Raw genomic sequence first — 18,531 nt, 5'->3', positions numbered from 1 at the left:
ACCACACAGTTTTGGTAGCGTGTTGTGCAGCCAGGCTTATCTCAAGAGGGGGGTCAATGTGAGCTTTAGTGGAGTTGGAGATTCATAGCGACAAGTATTCAAATAAACACTTACACACAAGGTTTCTTGAATAAACAATTATACATTTTATCAGTTAGAATAGCCTACTTCAGAAGGGAGCAATATAAAAGCAACACAAAAATGCACTTAAACTATACACTTAGTTTCTAAATCAGTAAGTACCCTTTTGGGATGTCCGACAGACACAACCTACACCCTTAGGTGACTTCAGTAGGTAGGGTGCTCGGGACATTAATATATCCCTGTTGCATTTAGAATCAATTCAGAGTAAGTCAAAGGAAAATGTTATTGAAGCACACAAGAGACCATAAATATTCTTAAGCAGGCAAATACTTTCAGATTCCCCCCCATAAGTCATGTTATGGTATCGAAATTTGTTAAGTGCACACACCTCCAGAGGTATCATGGCGCTAAGAGGGGGAGAAAGATAAAGAGAGCAGACATAGGGTAGAGAAACGGCGAAGTTTTCGGATTGCGCCGAAAGGTGAGATGGTCGGTGGTCTCTCGCAAGGGAAGAGGCAGGTTATTCCTTCCCTTAGCGGCTGCTACAGAGAATGCGCGGCCACCTTTACGCGCAAATCTGAAACTGAGCACCATTAGTCGGCAGGTCCCTTGAGAGCGGAGGACACGGGTGGGTTGGTAACAAGGGAATTTAGCCTGCAGATATTAAGCTCCAATACCATAGAAGGCCCTGTGGACCATGCACATTGATTTAAACATTCGCTGGGCAACTGGAAGCCAGAGCAGCTTGCGCAGCAGAGGGGTCATGTGGTTGCCAAAAGGGGATGAATAATGGATCTGGCAGAAGCATTCTGTAGAAGCTGATGCTGTCCAATCAGATAGGCGGGTTGCGCCAGATAGAGAAAATTACAGTAATCCAGCACACTCGGCACCAAGGCCGCGACCACGGGAGCCTGGTTAGCGGTTGGAATAAGAGGGACAACCTTTCGAAAGGATCCAGAGTTTGAAATGGGCGGATTTCCATACCCCACTGACTTGTGCGTCCATAGTCAGTGTAGCAGAGATCCATACGCTAAGGTTATGTACCGATGATACCGCTAGCGGAAGAGGACTGAGGGAGGCCAAAACTCTGCATTACGGAAGAGTTGTGGATTAGATGTGCCTACAACGAGAACCTCGGTTTTGCTACTGTTAAGTTTCAGCCAGTTTTGTGACATCCATCTACCCAAGTCCTCAAAACGGTGCCTGAGGCAAGATGCCGTTTCAGTTTGTTAGGTCCAGACGGACCAGAATCTGGGCGTCATCGGTGTAGGAGTAAAAGCGGGACCCATGTGAGGCAATGAGGAGCAAAAGGTATCTTTTGTAGATATTAAATAGAATGGGGGATAGAGCTGATCCCTGAGGAACGCCACAAGATTAATGAACCAGGGTGGAACGGAAAGGGGCAAGACATACTGATTGCGAGTGATCCGCCAGGAACGCGATAAACCATTTCAACACTTGGCCATCAATCCCAGCCTCAGAGAGCCGGGAGATAAGAGCATGGTCGGTGTCGAAGGCAGCTGAGATCTAATAACAAGACTGCTCCAACACCGCTCTGGTCAGCCAGACACATCAGGTCGTCCATAACTAAATTTAATACATATTCAATGCTTCTACCAGGCCGACAACCTGATTGGAAAGGGGTCAAGAAAGTGAGAGGATTCCAGGAAGGCCGAAAGGAGATCCCACCGCCTCCAAGACTTTCATTAAGAATGGGAGAAGAGAAATCTAATGGTAGTTGGCCAATACCAAGGGATCGAGTGAGGGCGGCTTCCACAGAGGAATAATTAGAGCTTGGTTAAGGGGGGCTGGTATAGCTCCTGTTGTGAAAGAAGTGTTGACAGCAGAAGTGATTAAGTTAATTATATCATGCGCTGATTCCTGCAGAAGAGCCGGGGGTATGGCGTCATCAGGGGAAGCAGATTTGAGTTTAAAAATAGCGGACAGAACATCAGAGTTGGAGAAATGGGTGAAGGTGGACTAAGAGCCTGTCGGAGGATGTGTGGAAACGTCCAGGGCCTTTGTGATTAGCTGAGTCAGCTTTTATATTGTCACAGATAGTTGCTATTTTTTCCACAAAGAAAGTAGAGATGGAGTTGCAAAGCTCCTGAGAAGGGGGAGCAGTATTATGTCCAGTTTTAGGGGTGGACAGAGATTGGACAAGGTCAAAAAGGGCTTTAGGTTCATTAATAGCCTTCTCTACCGACTGACCAAAGTAGGTTTGTATAGCATTAACTATATCGATATAATATGCAGCACGCATATTGAGATGGAGCCGATTGCATTCAGGCGAGTAACTTTGGTGCCATTTCCTTTCGGCTTGCCTACAGCAAAGTTTGCTTTCTTTTAGGCCCAAGGAAAACCATGGTTTGGGTGGGCGATTGCACTGTTTGCACAGTTTAATCGGAGCTAGCATATCGGCTGTAGTCAGAAAAGCTGCCTCCAATGTAGATAAGGAGCATGTTCCAGCGCTGCTGCACTGGGTTTGCAGTGAGCAGATTAGCTCAGGTTTTGCCACCCGAGTCCAGCTGTGTTTGGGAACAGCAGGTTTCCTAGGCACAATGGGAGGGCTTTGCAAAACAATGGAAAAAGGGACCATTAAGTGGTCTGTCTTAAGTATAGGAACTGGAGTAGCTATATTAAGTGTAGCAGGGGAGAAGATGAGATCCAGTGTTTTTCCAGTTATGGGTAGAGGTCGAAACCCCTTGGTAGAAGCCTAGGGCGACCATAAATGCAAAAAAACGTAGTGATGGATTTCGCCGATATCTGATGCATGGGTAAACTGAAATCCCAAAGTGATTAGATCCGGTTACTGCACAAGCAGTTCTAATAAAAATGCAGGGAAATCGGTGTAGAATCCGGTATCACTCCCAGAAGGACGTTATACCAGTAAGACTGTGAGTCTGAGTAGAGGAAATAGATATGAGTAAGAATGCATTCCATTTTTAGGGAGTGCTTGGGCAAAGCTGGTGGTTCTGTATTTGGTTTTGTAATTGAGAGCTACCCCACCCCCAGGGTGGGGGGGGAGGGGGACTACACGGTCCACATGTACTATGGCATACTTTTCAGGGAGGGCTTGAGCAATGGCTGGGCCAGGTGTCTCTCTGAGCCAAGTCTCGGTGATAAAGATATCGCCCCTCCTGAGCAAGAAGGTCATAGCAGTCCATCGCGTGTGGGGGTGGGGAGGAGGCCCGGTGATCATCCAGGGTACAGGTATGGCCTCTGAGGAGGAGCCCTATGACGAGCGTGAAGATATGGGTGACTACGGCGAAGGTGCCGCCAAAGAGCTGCATGGCGAGGAGGGCCTGGGCTCCCAGCTGGTGCCTGAGCTGCCTATTCCGCCTCCACCCTAGCGGGCACCTCCACTCCACCTCAGCGCCCCCCTAGAGACCTCTTGGTGAACATTCTCTCTGCACTGTATGCTCTGGTCTCGGAGATGCAGACAAGGATGCCTATCGTGCCAGCAAACCATCCTGCGGCACAAGCCGACTCCCCCCCTGGCGACGGGGCGAGTGTCCTGCCAAGAAGAGTACACCCTTTACCACCTTCAGACACCCCAAGGGATGAGACGGATCCTGACACGACTGGCAAGGGCACGTCGACGACAGTGGGATGGGGGACATTCCGTCACTCCCTCCCAGATATTCCCCGCCGGACTTGATGGGCCCGTTCCACGCGATCTCCAGAGCTTTGGAATTCTTCCATCTTGCTCCAGAAGAGGAGGGATTCTTATATCGGCGCTGCGAGGCGGAAGAGACATCCTCTCGGTACCACTCTTGGATGACATTTGGGACGAGGGTTTGTCTCCCATGAAGAACCCTTCTACGGCCCCAGCGAAGAGGGATCGCCTTGAGAATTAGTACAGGGTGCCGGACTCTGCGCCCAAGTGCTTGCGGGCCCAACTGTCTCCAGAATCTCGTGTCGGAGGCAGCCAAGAAGTCCTCTGACGATTCTTCCTCGGCAGCATCCACCCCTCCGGACAGCGAGGGCAAGAAGTTGGATGCCATGGGAAGGACGGGTCATCTATTTTGTGGCAACGACCATAAAGGCCGCCAATGCCCTCGCCATAGCATAGTGGCACGCTTCGACCAGGAGCTGTTGTTCAAGAACGCTCCCATCCTGGAATTCCTCCCCAACGACAAAAGGTCGGAAGCACTGGAAATTCTGCAGGAAGGCAAAGTGTCAGAACATGCCATCACAGTGGCCACGGATAGTGCCAATGCAGGGTTCTGCCAAATGGGCAACTGCATTTGCCTTCGTTGTGGCTGGCTCAAGGCCACCAACTTTCGTCAGGACGTTCAGTCGAATGTGTTGCACGCCCTTCAGGGACAATTTCGTTCAGAAAGGCTGTGGATGAGTCTCTACAGGCCATAAAGATGGACATGGAGACAAGACAGCACATGCTTTGGGCACTACTCAGCAACGCAGGCTGTCCTTTCGGCCGTCGGGCAACAAGTCCCAAGGATCTTCCAAGGGTTTCGGCAGGGTTCCTCTTCTTACCACAAACCCTTGCGCTCTTCGGCCCAGGAAACCAACAGAGGCCACTCCAAAGCCTTAGGAGGACGTCGCCAGGGTCCCCAAGGCGGCCCTTCGATGTCCAAGCATGATTGAACCAACCGTGGCGTCCGGCCCCCGCCCATGTACCTCGGTGGGAGACCAGCTGGTGAACTTCAACAGCGTGTGGAAGACCTTCTCCACCGTTCGCTGTGTGCTGGATGCTCTTGCCCACGGACACACCCTGGAATTTCAACGGAAGTGTCCCCGTATACCACTGGGGGCCCGGCAAGAAAACCACGCCCCTCAGCTGCTACTGGAGGTGCGGGCCATATTGAGAGAAGGCGTGATAGGAGCTTGTCCCAAAACAGGCTCTGGAGTGTACTCTGGGTACTTCCTCGTGAGAAAGAAGACCGGAGGATGGAGGTCCATCCTCGACCTACATTGACTGAACAAATGCATAAAGTCCCAAAAGTTCCAGATGGTCACTCTTCAGCACGTGCTCGGGCAGCTCGAAGAGGGAGTCTTTCTGTCGTCGCTGGACTTGGAGGGTGCATACTTCCACATCCCCATTCACAAGGAACATTTCAAGGGAAGCACTATTAATTCAAGGACCCTCCCTTCGGATTGAAGTCAGCGCCAAGGGTTTTCACCAAGTGCCTGGCTCCGGCATAGCTGCAGCTGCAGGGGATCCACATCTACGCTTACTTGGACGACTGGCTCATCCGGGCCTGTTCAAAGGACATTGTCGATCTGCTGCTGGGGTTCTCAGGGAACTATGCAAAGTCCTGCTTGACTTCATCACAGGACGCGCTGTTTCTGGGATCCAGACTAAAGTCTTGCTTGGCGTTGTCATCTGAGGAAAGGATTACGGCCATCTTGGACAAGGTGCAATGGCTGTTGGCACTGCAGGTCTCTATGGTGAGGACCCTCCAGCCTCTGTACCTCATCCGACAATGCAGGGTACGGATGCGCCCACTACAGGAGTTCCTCGACGACTGTTGGATACAAGTGTCGGGAAGCTTCCAGGACAAGATCATGCTCGACGAGAGCTTCTGTCTAGCGATGAGGCGGTGGAGAGTTTGCGCTCATCTGTCCGGAGGCGTGGATTTCCAGACCCTACCTCACCAGGAGATGGCCAAGACGGATGCCTCCCTGGAAGGATGGGGAGCTCACACCAGACATGTTCTCGCATTAGGCATGTGGCTGCCAGGAGAAAACGTTGAACATAGTGTTGGAGCTGCCGGCAGTGTTTTGGGCCCCTCAAGTCCTTCCTCCCGTCGCTCAAGGGCAAGGTGGTGCAGGTCTTCACGGACAATAGCACCACAATGTTTACCATCAGGAAGTGGGGGGCACCAAATCCCCGGCGCTCTCCAAAGAAGTGCAAGACCTATGGCATTGTGCTGTCGCCCAGGGGATGTTCCTCATTCCTTTTCATCTGGCAGGAATAAAGAACAGTCGCCGACTCTCCAGGGAGTTGCTCTCTTGCCACAAGTGTGACCTTCGGCAGGACCAAGTGGATCACCTATTCCGCAGATGGGGCAATCCCCAGATCGATCTGTTTGCGACTGCTATGATCACCAAGTTCCGGAGGTTCACCAGCAGGTTTCCACAGCCGGGGAGCATGGGGGACACATTGTCATTCCCTTGGGACGCCCTGTTTCTGTATGCGTTCCCTCCGTTGCCGTTGCTTCTTCAACTCATCAACTCGGACGGTCCCGGCGCTGGATGATTCTCGTTGCACTGGCGTGGTCGTGACAAATCTGGTACCCGGACCTTCTCAGCATGTCCGCATCCCCTCCAGTCAAGCTTCCGGTGGTCGCAGATCTTCTCGCCATGGAAGGAGGCGCATTTCTGCACCACAACTCGGGATCGCTGAGCCTGAAGGCCTGGCTCCTGCAGCGTTAGAGTTTGGGGGCTACAATCTCCCAGCAGACTGCAAGGAGGTGCTTGCCAAAGGCAGAGCATCGTCTACTCTGAAATGCTACGGATATAAATGGAAGAGGTTCACCGTTTGGTGCCGTGCACAGATCGACCTTCTACGAGTCACGGCTCCGCAGGTACTATTGTATTTGCTGTCATTGGCCAAAGCAGGACTGGCCCATGCCTCCATCAAAGTTCATCTGGAAAGTTAATCGTCACCCGCTACACTAGATCTCTTGGACAGTCATCGTTAAGGTCACACCATCTGGTCACCTGAAGTGTCTGTGCCATCCCAATGGGTTATTGTCGGATTTAGAGAAAGTGTCTTTTGAAGTATTGTAATTGTTATGTTTTGCTCCCTTCTGAAGAAGGGGTTATGTAACGGACTGTTAAAAATTGTTTAATCAAGAAACCTTGAGTGTTTATTTGAATGTGTCCCTGTGAAACTGTTACAACCCTACTGCTCACATTGACTGCGTCATACCTCAGCTATTCAACACCCACATGCCTGAATGCATATTGTAATGTACTTTCTTGCCTAAATGCATATTGTACTTTTACTGATCCCTGTATTGTAATGTAACTAAGTAGAACTACAAGTAACAGCGCTGCAATGCCCTAGGGCTGCATGTGCGCTATATAAATGTAAAAATAAATAAATCGCCCCTCTTGAGATGAGCCTGGCTGCTCAGCCACACTACCAACCTGTGTAGTACAGACTTAAACCAATGGTTGGGCTCCTATTGCCAGGAGGTCAAGGTTGCTGCAGTCCTCCTAAGGATACTGCACACAATTTTGCCTAACCTGTCCACTCTTGCCTCTGACCCAAGCTGGCTGCTTGTGTCCCTTTTACGAGTCCTTTAACAGGGTCCCCCACAAGTCTTCAAGTATCATTTTGTAGAGCCTGGATGTATCCTCGGAGCCTTTGTTGTTTCCCTGCTTCGTAAGACTTTGATCCCTCTCCAAACTGATTTTTGCTGCTGGTTAGGAGTTGGCATTTTAAAAGCACTAGTTTGTTCCTAAGCAGTCTTTAGAATCTTCAGGTCTGCTACTGCATGACGAACCAACAATTTTCCTCCCCAAAATACTTTCATATGTGGTTTTGATAATTAAATAAAATTACCATAGTTCTTCACTCGATTGCACAGTTGTATCGATAAACGGTAGAATTGTCATTGGCGTTGTACGCTGTAACAATTGTAACCGCAAGCAACTACAAACTAAGCACTGGCTTTTGAAAAGTATCTACAAGTAATCTCATGTGTTTAGGTTTAATGTGCGAAGTATTGTAAAACGTCTTTTGTAAATATAACATTTTTATAAATGTATTGGTGTATGTGTTTCTTGAATTACGTTACCAACTGTGTTCCGTGTACTTAGCTACAGCTTACATCTTCCTCTTAGGATAAACCGGACTGCTCTTAAACTCTACCAAGGTTCCATGAGTAGTACAGAGTGATACTAAGAGTTGGGGACCTGTATACCATTGGAATAGTTTTATGAAGTCTTGGCTTCAGTGGACTTTAGGAAAACTCCCATAAAGACTCGCCCCATCCATTTGCGTCATGCACACAGCATCATAGTACTATTCAGTTGGGAGTGCAAGTTTTGAAGCCTGCTGCTTTAAGGAATGTTTAATGCATTTTCTTTGCATGTGCTTAACTATTTAAATTACAGAACTGCTTAGTAATTGTTTACATCTTTGGACAGTCTTCGTTGTGATTCTTTTTTTCTGCAAGTTTAAGTGCCCTTAGTCTAAGTTATTTGCCAATTGATGTTTTGTTCCGCTCAGAATCCGAGGAAGAGGTGGAGGAAGAGCAAGAAGAAATACATCAGTCTCCTGATGCTATGCAAGAAAATCGAAACAGCCCCTTCTATGATCCACATCCTGTGTCGTGAGTAGTAGCATCAAATGTTATATTTTCTTTTAAGTCTTCTGATCCTTGTTAATTCAAAACAAGATTCCAAGTAATCCCATTCCTGCAAGATGCAAGGTCCAATGGGCATATGCAAATAGAGTGAAAATGTTTCGAGTTTGACATCTATCTGGATTTGGCGGTTTATGACTTACCAGATGGTGCGTTGATGTGGATGGGTGGTTTGGGGTTCAGGGGCGCGATGGGTGGTTTGGGGGTTCAGGGGCGCGATGGGTGGTTTGGGGGTTCAGGGGCGCGATGGGTGGTTTGGGGGTTCAGGGGCGCGATGGGTGGTTTGGGGGTTCAGGGGGCGCGATGGGTGGTTTGGGGGTTCAGGGGGCGCGATGGGTGGTTTGGGGGTTCAGCGGGCGCGATGGGTGGTTTGGGGGTTCAGGGGGCGCGATGGGTGGTTTGGGGGTTCAGGGGGCGCGATGGGTGGTTTGGGGGTTCAGGGGGCGCGATGGGTGGTTTGGGGGTTCAGGGGGCGCGATGGGTGGTTTGGGGGTTCAGGGGGCGCGATGGGTGGTTTGGGGGTTCAGGGGGCGCGATGGGTGGTTTGGGGGTTCAGGGGGCGCGATGGGTGGTTTGGGGGTTCAGGGGGCGCGATGGGTGGTTTGGGGGTTCAGGGGCGCGATGGGTGGTTTGGGGGTTCAGGGGCGCGATGGGTGGTTTGGGGGTTCAGGGGCGCGATGGGTGGTTTGGGGGTTCAGGGGCGCGATGGGTGGTTTGGGGGTTCAGGGGGCGCGATGGGTGGTTTGGGGGTTCAGGGGGCGCGATGGGTGGTTTGGGGGTTCAGGGGGCGCGATGGGTGGTTTGGGGGTTCAGGGGGCGCGATGGGTGGTTTGGGGGTTCAGGGGCGCGATGGGTGGTTTGGGGGTTCAGGGGCGCGATGGGTGGTTTGGGGGTTCAGGGGCGCGATGGGTGGTTTGGGGGTTCAGGGGCGCGATGGGTGGTTTGGGGGTTCAGGGGCGCGATGGGTGGTTTGGGGGTTCAGGGGCGCGATGGGTGGTTTGGGGGTTCAGGGGCGCGATGGGTGGTTTGGGGGTTCAGGGGCGCGATGGGTGGTTTGGGGGTTCAGGGGCGCGATGGGTGGTTTGGGGGTTCAGGGGCGCGATGGGTGGTTTGGGGGTTCAGGGGCGCGATGGGTGTTGGGTAAGATTTTCACATATATGATTAATCTTCCTGACCTGTGTTAACTCCAGAAACATTTGCTTGGACTTTGTAATGATTTTACCTTGCCCTTAGGTGAGTAGGAGTTTTTAATCTTTTATATTTTTTTTATTTTTTTTTTAACTTTCACCGCTCTCCTAGTCTTTTACTCTTTTTCTGTGTGTCCTTATAACATTTGGGCTTCTGCTCAATTTTTTTCATGCACTTGGCTGAACTAATGTTCCCAAGTAGTAGAGGGATTTTCATCCCCTTAACATTTTGTATAAGTGAGCTAGCACCCCCCTCCTTATGTTAAGTGCTAGGGCGGGGGGGAAATGCAATGTGTATCCCCTTTCGAATGGATTGTGTACTCCCACATGTTCCTCATCTTTGATATCTCCAATATTCAGCTTCAGAAAAAATTAATGTTGGACAAACAGTGCTGTGGGACGATGCAGTTGACTCGATGTCCCTCAAGGGCCTCTGTCTCTAGGGTGATGTCATCGCAGGCATATATAGCATGCATAGCGACAATTCTTCAGCTCTGTTTTTCTGAGTAAGCGTATGCTTCAATAACTACGGCATGTTTCAGAAATTTCCGAAAATGTCTGACAGACTAGCCCAAAGACGGGTTTAAAAAGTGTCAAGACTGTTATGCCAACATGTCGCTGACTGATCTGTATCGAGTATGCTTGTGCTGCCTCGGTGTGGAGCACAAGACCTCATCCTGTTCAAAGTGTCAATCGATGACCGGAAAAGCTGTGAAGGAGCATAAGGGGAAATCATTGTTGGGTAGGTTCCCTAAGAAATCCTTGGTAACTATTACGTCAGTTTTTCTAAAGTCCAAGGGCTTAGTAAAACCATTCAACTGAGGCAGTACAAGACTCATCTCTTAGTATAAGGATGTACCACCTGAGTTAATGGTAGCGCAGACAAAGTAGTCGGGCTTATTTTAGGGGAAAGAGAGCGCTGTAGAATCGGTACAAATGAAATTGTAATACAAATGGTCCAAAAAACACTATAGTAAAAATAAATGGTTTCTTTTATATACAAGTAGACCCAGATAAATCTAGGGTAAATAAGAACAATCACACATTATATGTAATCACAATTATCACAACACTGTTTGAAGGTGCACAGACCAAAGCATAAACCTTATTTGGAACACCTAATAGCCCTGGGGAAGTCAAAACCTTTTCATACACCTCCGGTATAGGTCACACCTATGCTTGGGTAGTAAAAACCAATAGTTACCTTCACAATTACGTTCAGTAATGCAAGGGTAACAGCCTTATAATCCTTTGACTCCTGGATTAAAAAAATCTCTCCTTCCACCCACTCCCGCCCTGCTGCCACCCGCTTGGGACCATCCAGGAGGATGCAGCAAGCTTCTCTTCACGATTCCTTCAGATGCGTCGCCCAGTGGCCGACTGTCTTTAGTTCAAGAAGCCTCTCCTTTTATGCAGGGTTCTCCCATTTATGCACAGCCTAGCTGTCACACAGACAGCAGGGTGGCTGTCCTCCAAGGACAGACAGCTGGCCAATCCCCTTTGGGTGCATTCCTGTAACCAAGGAGACTAAGCACAGGGAGTTTTAGGCACCATTCACGCTTCCTTCCCTGCCAGACACGCTGGAGCCAGACAGGCTTCACCAGTGAATCCCGCCAAAGACCAAACGAACAAAGGGACCAAACCTGGTTTGGCGTACAGAGTAAATCACAAGAAAATTTCCACCAAGAGATGGAGAAAAAAGACCAGGGCCATTTTGACAAAATGGGCACCCATGGGTGCTTTACTGCGGCTGCAATTGCTGCCTGCGGTAGAAACACTCAATAGTAGAAAAAGTGAACCACTGCCACCAGCCATTAATTGTAGAATGTGTAACATAAAAATGTTACATGAGAAACTAGACCAAGGGGATACTAGGGTAACCCCTCCAGCACCCTATTGTAAGATGGTGTGTGCTGGGTCTAGAAAGTTACAAATGTAAGTAAAGTCAATTTCACTTCACTGCTCTTGGAAACAGTAGTTCTGATTTTTGTTAATCTGCTTAGAATCACATGCTGTGCATAGGTCCCACATCCAGTGGTCACTGCGGAGTATTGCATTTTGTTTTTCGTAGTCGAAAAGGGACGTCGACAAGGCGTGTCTGAAACACTATCCCTATAGTGACGTGTGTTGTACCCACAATCCCTCACGCGTCGAGGTCCCTCAGATTGTTTTTTTCCACCCAGCTACTGGTTGCCTTTACGCGGAGCTCCTCGAGAGACATTGCAGATCATCTCCTCGACCTTTGGTCGTTTTCCTATTTAATATATAACACATCGATCCTCCGCAGTTGTGAAGCTGTCTCCGCCGAGCAAGATCTTCGACGGAGGGGACAAGCGGAGGAGATCCTTCGTTTTTGCCGAACACGTGGCCTGGCCTCGCAGGCCAAATACAGTAGGGAGAGTGGGGTCGTGGGACATCTCTGGTTCTTTTCTGAGAATGCCTTTCCTTTTCCCCCTTCCTTTCCCTTGGGGTCGTTATCACGATTTATTGCCTCGGCTATGGAGAGGACACCCTTTAGGTTTTGCCCGCGTTGCAAGGGCAAGTTTACTTGGAAGGACAAGCATTCACGGTGTAACCGCTGCTTGCCCCTCGATCAGAGGGTTGCACGGCTTGTCGGCTTCTTAAGGCAAAGACTCTAAAAGACTCTAGGGTCAAGAGGTGGGCGGCCTACCCTATGTCGAAGGCCGATTCTTCACCCGCCGCTGCTACCACCGACAGTGATGAGGAACGTGATAACACGACCTCCGCTACGGAAGTCGTAGACCCCTCTAAAGAGCGCTTGCGCTCTTCGTCATCTGTCCCCGGCCCCGACGGGCTCGGCTCACGCCCTGCTTATGGGGATGAACACCCCGGCGACACTGACGCACACGATACCACACAAGCACACAACCCACGGCTCTTCTTCGTCAAAGACGAAGAAAGCATCAGCGCCCAAGGAGACGCAGGTTCCACCGGCGGCCTCCTCGGACCGTTCAGTTTCGAAGCCCCTCTCGCAACCGCAGCCGCGACCAGCGACTGGGCTTTCGGCAAATAAGGGCGCCGCCCCCAAACCATCGGCCGCCGCGCACCAGCAAAGAGCGCACGCCGCCGTAGAACAATCGACACCCGTAACGTCGAAACCGCAGCCCTCCACTGACAAACGAGTCGCAGAGAGCTTGGCGAAGATCGTTGTAGCCGACGCCCAGAAGCGTACACCGAAAGACAAGTCGAGCGCTACGCAAAGGTCGAAAGACATGCCGAAAAAGCCCGAAGACAGACAGGGACTACCCCCTTCAGTCGGGGGGGGACCCCCAGCACACCGGAAGGCTTTTCGGAAGGCGACGGGACACTTTCCTCGACGTTATGGGAGAGGTCGAGCCGTTTTCAGCTAGAAGACACTAATTTTCCCCCGCTAGACCGCTCAGGGGTACCCCATGAGACCATGGAAAGGCTCCATCTCTGCATGGAGAGGTTTATGAAGACCCAGGACCCTCCTACTCCCAAGAGAACAAGAGAAGGGCCTCAGGAGGACCCCAGGGCCAAACATCCGAGACTATTCAATCCCCAGCAGGACACAGCCTCAGATTTCCATAATGTGTATGACCTCACCGGTGAGGAACAATACTTGGAGGAGGAGGATGAATTTGTGGACGAGGAAGAGGGACAGAACCAGGAGGAAGGTCTGGAAGACAGCCCAGACATGGTAGGAGAAGGCTTCGGAGAAAATCCAGAAGAAGGACCTTCTCATCCCTGGCAATCCCCATCAGTATATTCGGACACTGATGTCCTGAACCTAAATCCTCCTGACAATTCACCCGTTAGAAACACGTCTCCCATTGACGATCAGCCCACATTCAATGCCCTGTTGCGCAGAGCAGCAGCACATTTCGAACTGGACACTGGGGAGATCTCTGCTGAAATAGACTTTGTGGAAAGAGTAATTTAGGAGAAACCCCCGGTCAGCCAGACCATTCCCCTCCTCGCTTCAGTGAAGAGAAGAATCATCCCTTCGCTATCCACACCCGCACTAATCAGAGGAGTTAATCCAAGAATTGAAAAACTTTTCACTCCTTCACCCTCAGACCCCATGTACATCGGGGGACATTCTATTCCGGACTCCCTTGTAGTAACTAATACAAGGAAGAGGGCAGGGGTGCCGCTGTCCACCAGCGAGGCACCACCTGACAAGGAGGGCAAGAGGTTATATGCCCTTGCAAAGAGTCACATCCTCGGCTGCCTTTTCGGCAAGAATTGCGAACAACAATTCTTTGCTAGCTAGCTACGCGGACGCGCAGTGGGCCAAACTGCGCAAAGATGCCGAAGAAGCGCCGGAACCACTACGTACACGCCTGCTATCAACTATTGGCGAAGGAACCCAGGTCAACCAGAGCATTGTAAAGAACTCTCTGGATGCTGCAGAGACAGCGGGACGTTCCCTGGTTCAGGGAATACTCCTAAAACGCCATGTATGGCTGCGCAACTCAAGGTTCAAACCGGAGACACAGGCGTCTTTAATAAATAAACCTATTGAAGACTCAAACCTCTTTGGGAAAGCGGTGGATGAGGCTCTGGAGATGGCTAAAAAAGAGTTTGATACTATCAAAACTCTTGACCAGATCTCTAAGCCCACTACCAGACGCGGCTATGGCAACAAACACTTTTTTCGTGGCCAACGCCAACAGCAGAATCAGCAGCAACAGTACCCTGCCACCAATTACCAGACCAATAGTGGGCAGTACAGCCAAAGAGGCCAGCGCCGTGGCAAAGGGAGAGGTCGGGGGTCCACCCCAGAGGCTCCCAAGCCCCCAACAACACCAAGTGACGCGAAGATTCGCGTCCCCTCCCATGCAACACCGGTCGGGGGCCGGATAACATCCTTTCTTCCAGCATGGGAGGGAATAACGTCAGACCGCTGGGTACTTTCCACCGTAGCCCACGGATACTGCATCGAATTCAACGGTTCCCCAACATACACACCCCCGAGGGGACGACGCATGACACCAGAACACCTTGCCATCCTTCTCCAAGAAGTAGAACTGCTGGAAAAAGGAGCCATAGAGGTTGTGCCTCTATCTCAGGTAACGGAAGGTATTTATTCAGTGTACTTCCTTGTACCCAAAAAGGATCTAACCATGCGCCCTGTATTAGATCTGCGCCCAGCGAACAAGTTTGTCAAACCCCAGAAGTTTCGTATGGTGACCTTACAGGAAGTGATACCACTGCTATCACAGGGAGATTACATGACAACACTGGACATGAAAGATGCATACTTTCATATTGTAATGTTGCCAGCGCACAGAAGATACCTCAGGTTCATGATAGAGGGCAAACACTACCAGTTCAGAGTGCTACCCTTCGGCATAGCATCGGCACCAAGGGTATTCACGAAGGTAGTGGCAGCGGCCCACCTGCGCAGGTTGTCCATCCCAGTTTACCCTTACCTCGACGACTGGCTCATAACAGGGGATTCTTACGAAACATGCTTCTCCAATACCCAAAAGACTGTAGACCTTTTGTTCCAGTTGGGCTTCTCCATCAACGAAAAGAAGTCCAGCCTAGACCCCAGCCAAATCAAACAATTCCTAGGGGCTCTAATTCAAACAAAGGACGGCCTCGTCTTCCTCTCCAACGAGAGGGTCCAAAACATGCTGTTTCAGATCCCTCAATATGTGACCGGTGGAGAGGTGACGGTACGCAAAGCAATGAGCTTGCTAGGCATGATGGCGTTGTGTATTTATTAGGTACCTCACGCGCGCCTGCGCCCTATGCAAGAGTGGCTCAACAGCCAGTGGTGTCAGGCCAGCGGACTATGGGACGATCTAGTGGTGGTCTCGCAGGCCTTGGTTCTCTCGCTACGGTGGTGGACAAAGGAAAACCTGGAAAGAGGGAAACCCTTTGCCACACCCGCGGCGGAAGCCACTCTAACCACAGACGCATCCCTCATATGATGGGGGGCTCACCTATCCCATCAGACTGCTCACGGAGTGTGGACTCCGAACGTAGCATCCAAACACATAAATCTACTGGAGCTACTAGCTGTGTTCAAGGCGCTAAAAGCCTTCCAGGAACACCTACAAGGCAAGACTGTGATGGTCCTTACAGACAGCACCACAGCCATGTACTACATCAACAAGCAGGGGGGCACCCACTCTCCAGGACTGTCCAAACTGGCCCAAAATATATGGAAGTGGGCTCTCAAACAAAACATGTTCCTACTGTCACAACATGTACCAGGGGAACTCAATCTGCTGGCAGACAAACTCAGCAGAGATTTCCCCCTGCCCGAAGAGTACGAATGGCGACTGCAGGAAGACATCGTCTTCGACGTCTTCACACAATGGGGATTCCCAGAAATAGACCTGTTCGCAACCCTGGAGAACTCACAATGCCAAAGTTACGCCTCCAGGTACCCCCAGAACCAATCCAAGGGGAACGGTCTGTCGATGCAATGGTCAGGGAAATTTGTTTACGCTTCCCCCCCCCCCCCCCGACTCCCCTTCTCAACGTGGTGCACAAGATGCACCAGGAACAAGTGACCATGATACTGGTGGCCCCAATGTGGGCCCGACAGCCATGGTTCGCTCACTTGATGGAGATGTCTCTATCTCCCCCAGTGAAACTCCCCTGCCCGTACAACATGCTGTCACAAGACAAGGGCAGGACTCTACATCCATGCCCCCAGAACATGAACTTAGCAGCTTGGCTCCTGAGATCATAGAATTTGGACATCTACAGCTCCCGCAGAGATGCATGGACATCCTCAGGGAAGCCAGAAAACCTAACACTCGCCACTGCTATTCTAGCAAGTGGAAGAGATTTGTCATCTGGTGTAGAGGAAAAAGCATCAACCCGATTGACTGCTCTCCCACACATATTGTTCTATACCTGACCCACTTATTGGATTCAGGTCTAGTGTTCAATTCCATTAAAGTCCACCTAGCGGCACTTTCTGCATACACCACTTCCCAATTCGGTGTCGTGGTGGAAGATCCCTGTTATAAAGGCCTTCATGGAGGGAGTAAAGAGAATACACCCCCGATAGCTGACCCAGCTTCCGGATGGGACCTTAACGTGGTACTTACCAGACTCATGGGCTCACCATTCGAACCCATGCACAAAGCCTCACTCTTAAGACTGCTTTTCTAATAGCTATCACCTCCATCAGGAGAGTAAGTGAACTACAGGCCCTTTCTGTTTTAGACCCCTTCGTTACAGTTCACAGAGATAAGGTGGTTCTACGCACGCACCCAAGGTTTGCTCCGAAATTCATCTCGAAATTCCACGTAAACCAGTCTATAGAACTGCCAACTTTCTTTCAAAATCCTTCCAACTTGGGAGAAAAAAGTCTGCACACACTAGATGTGCGCAGAGCGGTCATGTTCTACATGGAAAGAACCAGACCACTGAGGAAGACTAATCAGAGGAAGAGAAGGGGATGCAGTTTCAAAGTCCACTATTTCTAGATGGAGTGTTCAATGCATCACTCTCTGCTATACTCTTGCTAAGAGAGAACTGCCCTCTAAGCCAAGAGCACACTCTACTCGAGGCACGGGGGTGTCCATAGCATTCATTGCAAATGTTCCCCTTGAGTCCATCTGCAAAGCGGCTACCTGGAGTTCTGTGCACACCTTTACAAAACACTACTGTCTAGATGCACACTCGAGATCTGACTCCCAGGTGGGACAGGCAGTATTAAGACATCTTTTCTCTACTGTTCCTTCTCATAACCCACCGCCAACTCCGGGTACTGCTCGCTAGTCTATGCACAGCATGTGATTCTAAGCAGATTAACAAACATCAGAAGACAATGCATTACTTACCGTAAAAGCATTTCTTATGGTTGTATCTGCTTAGATTCACATGCGCCCACCCTTCCTCCCCGCTCGGATGGAAGGAACATAGACTTCCTTTTATATCTCTTTTCTGTACTCACTCAAGTCTAGAAGGCTCCCTCAGGGCAGAAAAATACCAACAGAGGGACCTCGACGCGTGAGGGATTGTGGGTACAACGCACGTCACTATAGGGATAGTGTTTCAGACACGCCTTGTCGACGTCCCTTTTCGACTACGAAAAACAAAATGCAATACTCCGCAGTGACCACTGGATGTCGGACCTATGCACAGCATGTGAATCTAAGCAGATACAACCATCAGAAATGCTTTTACGGTAAGTAATGCATTGTCTTATTCAAGAGAAGGTATTAAATCTTAGCAGAAATCCAAAGGATTACTATGCGACACTGCACTGAAGGTGCTGTGTCACAATATAAAAAGATGCCTATGGAGTTTGTCCGACTCCAAGAGAGAAACCGAGTGGGGGGAAAAAGGTCTTACTCTCTTCAGAATAAAAGTTCAAAGTCCTAAAGTCCAGCAAAAAGAGCTGGGGGTCTCTAAGGTAGAAGGGAATTGGCCTATTTCTGAGAATTCTCCCTAACAGTGGGTTACCTATTACCAAGAGGACAAGGCTGCTGTAGTCTCCCACAGGGTTACTACACACAATCTTGCCAAACAATGGAAGGTTAATTTACTCACCTGGGTCCCCCTCTTCCCAATAGTAATGCTGTTGGTGCCACTGTACTGTGCCTGTTAGTATATACATGTATCTATCACCAATTGGGTCTTACTTCCCCTGACTTGCTGTTACCCTGTCCAGAATAAGTCTGCCTTAGGTTATACTTCTAAGTTGCTGATGGCTCCTTTCGTAAGGGGCATAAGTTGTACTTAACTGGTGTTAGCTGTGTGTCATCCGTAAACAAGTATGTTATTGCTTGCCCTAATCTGTGTTGAACTAATCTAAAAAGAAAACTAATAGTGTATTGCAACATTAGGTTTTACCTGCCTAGAATAGCGGCGTCAACCATTGAAGACACTCCCGTACCGTGCACACCAATGAAACTAGACAATCAGCCAATAAACTAAAGTTTTTACTGTAATAC

The 18,531-nt window shown here is 49.9% G+C and overlaps 1 protein-coding gene across 5 annotated transcripts in view; it reads left to right on the top strand.

Annotated features, from left to right (window-relative positions):
- The window catches only part of G3BP2 (G3BP stress granule assembly factor 2), a 395,323-nt gene that overhangs the window by 270,542 nt on the left and 106,250 nt on the right, over positions 1 to 18,531 (top strand). For all 5 annotated transcript variants that reach the window (XM_069630575.1, XM_069630576.1, XM_069630573.1 and 2 more), the window contains one exon: positions 8,294 to 8,396. In XM_069630575.1, the coding sequence (XP_069486676.1) occupies positions 8,294 to 8,396 (103 nt within the window). The remainder of the gene's footprint in view (positions 1 to 8,293; positions 8,397 to 18,531) is intronic.

The sequence above is a fragment of the Ambystoma mexicanum genome, chromosome 6q (genome assembly GCF_040938575.1).
Source record: "Ambystoma mexicanum isolate Mex_15411 chromosome 6q, UKY_AmexF1_1, whole genome shotgun sequence".
Taxonomy (NCBI): domain Eukaryota; kingdom Metazoa; phylum Chordata; class Amphibia; order Caudata; family Ambystomatidae; genus Ambystoma; species Ambystoma mexicanum.
Note: the sequence above shows the minus strand (reverse complement) of the source record. Positions and strands in the feature narration are given on the sequence as shown.